At 42.1% G+C, this 5,716-nt stretch overlaps 1 protein-coding gene across 1 annotated transcript; it reads right to left on the bottom strand.

Annotated features, from left to right (window-relative positions):
* Positions 1 to 402: 402 nt before the first annotated feature.
* Positions 403 to 2,483, bottom strand: LOC122322103 (spidroin-1-like). Its single transcript, XM_070282543.1, has 2 exons — positions 1,820 to 2,483; positions 403 to 788 (listed from the first exon to the last, which is right to left on the bottom strand). Exons 1-2 carry the CDS (start codon positions 2,481 to 2,483, stop codon positions 403 to 405), a joined length of 1,050 nt encoding a protein of 349 aa, XP_070138644.1.
* Between the last annotated feature and the right edge of the window lie 3,233 nt (positions 2,484 to 5,716).

The raw sequence follows: 5,716 nt of genomic DNA, 5'->3' as shown, positions 1-5,716 counted from the left end.
CAACTCAAACAACCGAATCCTTTTTAGAAACGCTCTAACACTTGACTGGCGGACTCTCCACAGGCGGTCCTCCAACTCAACGCTACAAGCTTCCTAAAAAGACTCGTCTCGAGCCGCTCCAGTGGGCCTCCTTTTATACTGACTGGAGCGCCCGTTAATCCTCCTGGATTCTGCTCCTGCCGTTAATCCTGCTTCCAGAATCACGCCACTTTCCCGTTGGCGGGCTGCCGTTACTCCTGCTTCCAAGATCACGCCACTTTCCCGTTGGCGGGCTGCCATCCGTGCGGTCGTTGCCCCTTTCCGTTCGGCCGCTGACCCCTGCTGTTGCTATGCGACGTGCCGCTGGCCTCCTTCGCCTCTCCTGTTGCTCCTTGTTCCTTTGCTGCCCCCCAGTCTTGTCGCTCATCCTGAACTCCGCTGCGCGGCGGGCTCATAGTGCTCACCGTTGCCTCGGGCGCCGTTACGTTCCACGTTGACTCCGTCTTCCCACTCGATGATGGAGCTCTGCCCCTCACTGCCCTCGCTGCCTTTCCATTCGACCACTGGTGCTCCGGGAACCGTTACGTTCCACGTCGATTCTGTCTTCCCACTGGGCGATGTAACCATGCATTGCCATTTGTCTGCTGGTGCTCCGGGAACCGTTACGTTCCACGTTGATTCCGTCTTCCCACTGGGCGATGTAACCTGGTCTTCCCATTCGTCTGCTGCTGCTCCGGGAACCGTTACGTTCCACGTTGATTCCGTCTTCCCACTGGGCGATGTAACCAGGTCTTCCCATTCATCTGCTGCTGCTCCGGGAACCGTTACGTTCCACGTTGATTCCGTCTTCGTACTTGATGGTGAAACCCTACCACTCCGCGTTCGTATTGGTCCTCGGCCTATCTCCCGCGGCCCCCCCTAAACTGATTGGCCATTGCTGTCTTAGCGTGTGAGGAGGCTAATTCTCCTCACACTTTCCCCCTTCTTCGGGAACGACAGAGACACTTGCCAACGTAACGAAACTTCGTGGCCACTCTCAGCTCACCGAAAAAAAACTGTGACTGATCTCTTTGGTGTGGATGCCCATCCACTTCCCCCCTCCTTCGGAAGACGGCCGATGGCTTCCCCCTATCGCTGGCGTTGTTCGGTCGTTTTTGGTTTTTTTTTTTGTTTTTTTTTTTTCCCCTCTTTTTTTTTTGTTTCCTTAAATTTTTAATACTAACCCTATATTTATATATTATTATTTTTTTTTTTTCCCCCTAAATACTAACTATGCTAAACCTATATATTTTTTTTTTTTTTTTTTTTTTTTTTTAATACTAACTATGCTAAACCTATCTTTTTTCCAATTTTTTTTTTTTTTTTTTTTTTCCTTTATTCCTACCTTATTTATATTCATATTATTATATATTTTTTTTTTTTTTTTTTTTTTTTTTATTATTATTATTTTTTTTTTTTAATTACTAACTTTTTTTCTGTCTAAATACTAACTTTTGTTCCCCCCCTCTTTTTTCAATCCGATATATTTCTTGTTCATTTTTGTTTATTTATTTTTTATTTTTTTTTATTTTTATTAAACAATTTATTTATTTATTTTATTTCATTTTTTTTTTTTGTAAATACTAACTTGTTTTCTGTCTAATTTCTTTTTTTTTTTTCCCCCCCCCCCCCCTTTTTTTCAATCCGATATATTTCTTGTTCATTTTTGTTTATTTTATTTTATTTTTTTTTTCCTTCATTTTTTTATTTTTATTTATTTTTTTTTTTTCTTTTTTCAACTCCTCCTAACCACCCTTACTCCTCTGCCGCCTCCTCGCAACCGGAAGCATGTGGCACCCACCTGTGCCAGGATGCACGTCCTTCCGGGTTTGCCTCGCCGCTTCGTTAACTCCGCCTTCACTCTTGCGGCAAGCTCCGGCGGCCAACTTTCCTCCGGCACCTCTCGCCCGCCTCCGACCGATGCCTGCCGCTCCAGCACCGGCCTTGCCGGCCGTTTTTCTGGGCATGATATCTGCCGACCCAGCGCAGGCCTCCGCGGCTCCGGCCACACCCACGGCCCCTTCTCCAACGGCTGCTCCTCTCTCCGCTCCTGTGGACACGGTGTCGGGGGCACCGCGGGCCACGGCGTCGCCTCCCGGACCCTCCTCCAACTCGAGGCCGCCCTGCACGGCTTCTCCTCCGGCCTCTCCGGTCTGGGGCGTGGTGTCGGCGGTATCTTCGCCTTCCATTTTCTCGCCTGTCGCACCCTTCCGGCGGCGGCCCTTCTCCTCGCAGTCTCCACTATTTTCCGGGTCCGCCGCTGCCGTGCCGTTTTCGCTCTCGCCCTGACCATTGCCCTCATGCGTCCATCGATGCGCCGCTGCCTGGCCTCCTTCGTGCTCCTCCTTCGCATTTGGGCAATCACCTTGACGCGGGCCCTCGCCATGTCTTCCGTAGACTTCATCAGGGACAGCCGCCGGCTGTCCCACTCCACTCGCAGGTGCAGGCCCAGCTCCTCGCTCCATTAAATACACACAATTATACGAATTATTTTGGATTGGAAATTAAATTTTAAGCTAGCAATTCTTTTGCCCTGATTACGAATTTTTTAATTCCGCAACTTTTGTGTTGTTGTATAAAGATATTTATTTATTTATTCACACAAAAAAAAAAGAAACGCTAACAATGTTGGGAAGTAATTATCCCGAAAATGGTTTATAAAAAATTATACAAACATAAAATAGCCACATAAAATTTAAAGTGTTAATGCTAAACCGTCAACCAATTAATGGGAATTACTTTATGTGAAATTGTTAATAGGGCTGCAGATTTTATTTGCTAGTGTAAGGAACAAAATTTCACTACTTTCGTCTTGTTTTTTCCGTAACTTTCGTTAACTTAAACACAAGCCCCTGTTTAGTGCAGAAAAATAAAACCCCTGCCTACGATCGTTTTTCTTGTCTCGTTATTCCCAAAACAAAAACGAATAGCTAGGAAAGCCAATATATCGTTCCTTGACTATATCCACGCAACAGATGGGAACAGAATTGCATAGACCCATGCAATTTCCACCCACACCTGCATGAAAGAACCAAAGTAGGTAGAAAGTAGCTTTAGTAAAGCATGGGAAGGCTGAAGCTTTTAGCAGTTCTTAGCATCTAGTCTTTTCTGATCCGCGTCCGAGCAAAGAAGTTTCCACCAGCGTATTTTAAAAGTGATAGAAATTTCAGCCAAAACACGTTGAGTGAATAAAAAGGGAAAACCCCATACGGACAATTCGGCAGTTTAAAACAGAAATAAAGAAATAAAGTTTAAAACAAGAGTGATCGTGTTGAGGGAATAAATTTATAAGGTGAGACAAGGTTTGAATGGTTAAAATATCCAACATAACCAATCCCTTGTCAGTTGGCACAGCGTAACGACGATTCTGACCAGGTGCGGCCTGATTGGCTATCCGCTTGGAATTTGGCCCTCGCATCGGGCGTAGGACAAGGCCGAATCAGGAGAACCACCGTAGCAACCCCAACATGGAATCAATTGGGCACCCTTAGCTTCGAGTGACCCAACTTGATTTTCGCTTGAACCGCCGATAGAGTGACGTAACCCGCCGACAGAGAAGCCCCAAATTAAGCGTGCATCAGGATCACGATGTACAAGAGAATTAAGAACAGACACAACAACAAATAACTGTTGCCGCTGCAGTTCAGTTTTGTTATTTATTGTGCTCAAGTGAGCAGCCAGCCACTTATTAGGGCGAGAGTTTATATTTAGACTATTTTCTTTTGTGAGCCTGAGTAGGCCAAATATCAGTGCTACACCTTGAGAAAAATAACCCTTGCCTGCGAGCTTAATTGCACAATCTTCCAAGGCGAACCTCGATAGCTGCGCCAAATTCGTATCGACTCCGACCCTAAATGAAATTATTTATAATTTTCCTTTATTTAAAATCATAGATTCTTAATTTTCTTAACATTGCATAAATGTAAACTCTTTGGAGTATGAATTATTTAGCATAGGACCTTATCTTAAGTTTAGTTTCATAAGCAAACCAAATCAGAGATATTAGCCTCTTTTTATAAGTAAAAAGCGAAAATTACCTCATCCTCTTGGGCCCAACGATCGATGCAGAGTCGGAAAAGCTGAGTTAGTAAATCACCACGAGTAATTACTGAAATTGAGTACAATGGGAAATTCGTGACATGTTTAACTTTCCTTTTTGAATATTAGGTTAAATTGTATTTTTCTTATGAACTGTATTTTCTAATGGATTGTATTTTCTTATTTTTGACTATCTTTAATTATATAAAATGAACTTGAGATAAATTCTTTTATTTAGAGCACTTCGGATCATAACATGGCACTTGAATATGGGTAGACCCCATGGGTCGGTGTTTTTCGTGTGTACTCGAGTGCGAGTGGCATGCTGCCGTTCTCTAATTCGGACCTTGTTTTTTTTCGGTCTACGGAAACAGTTCTAAACATGACTCAGCTGTAATTAACATGTCTATCCGCTAAGTCTTACGAAAAAATCTTTCTAAAAAAAAAATAAGAATATATTTATATAAATATTATTCACGTTCACTGACTGGTCAGTGTGATAACCCAAAATTGTTCCAAAAATCCAAAAGTTGAACGGAAACTCACTACTATTAATTCTTAACTTCAGCATCTTGTCAATTAGCTCGACCAATTACAAGCAAGTTTATGCACGATTCCTACCTATGGATCTGCACGCGTTGAGCAAGATCTTCCGTAATGAAGTTCATTTGTGAGCCAGTGTCAAGTAATGCTCAGGACAATATCAACGTCGCAGATAAAACAGCTTCTAGGGATAACGCATGCAAAGTGCGATGATCAAAGAATGTGATGATCCTGGAACCAGGATTTGTTTAAACACAAGTCGTGAGCATCCTTTTTTGATTTTTTTTATACCCTTGCAGAAGGTATTATAATTTTGACAAAAAATGTGCAACGCAGTGAAGTAGACATTTCCGATTTTATAAAAATTATAGCTCGATAGCTTTAAATCTGAGAAACCTGTTGGCGTAAAAACAGAAAAATCGACAGACTAAAATATATAGCTCGATAGCTTTAAATCTGAGAGACCTGCTGGCGTAGAAACACAAATTGACAGTCTATATAACTTGATCAGGACCATTTGTGTTGACCTTGAATATTTGTCTGTTTCTACAAAAACTAGTCCCTCAGTTTTAAAAATGTCCCTCAGTCCCTCAAAATGTTTATCGAGATAATTTTTTTCTGTCACAAAAAATAAATAAAAACAAAAAAGGAAAGCTAACTAAAGGAAAGCCAAAGTTGATATGTATACCCTTGCAGTTAAAACCGGATATATTATATCCAATTAATTACAATAAAATATCTTAAAAAGTCCCAAGTTTCTTCTTTAAAAATATCAAGGCGGTATTTCTACCAAAAGCCATTTCCGATCGTTCAGTTATATACCATATGTATAAGTTAACACGGTCTCCCGGCAAAACGGAAGGTCCCAGGCTGATAATGCTTAACAGAATAAAATAATGCAAGGCTAGCGACATCTGCGGACGTTGCACAACGACGTTGCCAAAATCCCAGGCATCGGTCAGCGCAATCAGCGGGCAATGCACTCCGATGCAACGGCGGCTACCCAACACCATGCAACTTAAATTGTTTGTAGTTCGGTGAATTAAAAAAATGTAAATTTTATTTTTTAATTATACAACTTGGTACTAAACCTTTATTTATTAAACTTAATTATTAC

Source organism: Drosophila bipectinata, chromosome 4 (genome assembly GCF_030179905.1).
Source record: "Drosophila bipectinata strain 14024-0381.07 chromosome 4, DbipHiC1v2, whole genome shotgun sequence".
Lineage (NCBI taxonomy): Eukaryota > Metazoa > Arthropoda > Insecta > Diptera > Drosophilidae > Drosophila > Drosophila bipectinata.
Note: the sequence above shows the minus strand (reverse complement) of the source record. Positions and strands in the feature narration are given on the sequence as shown.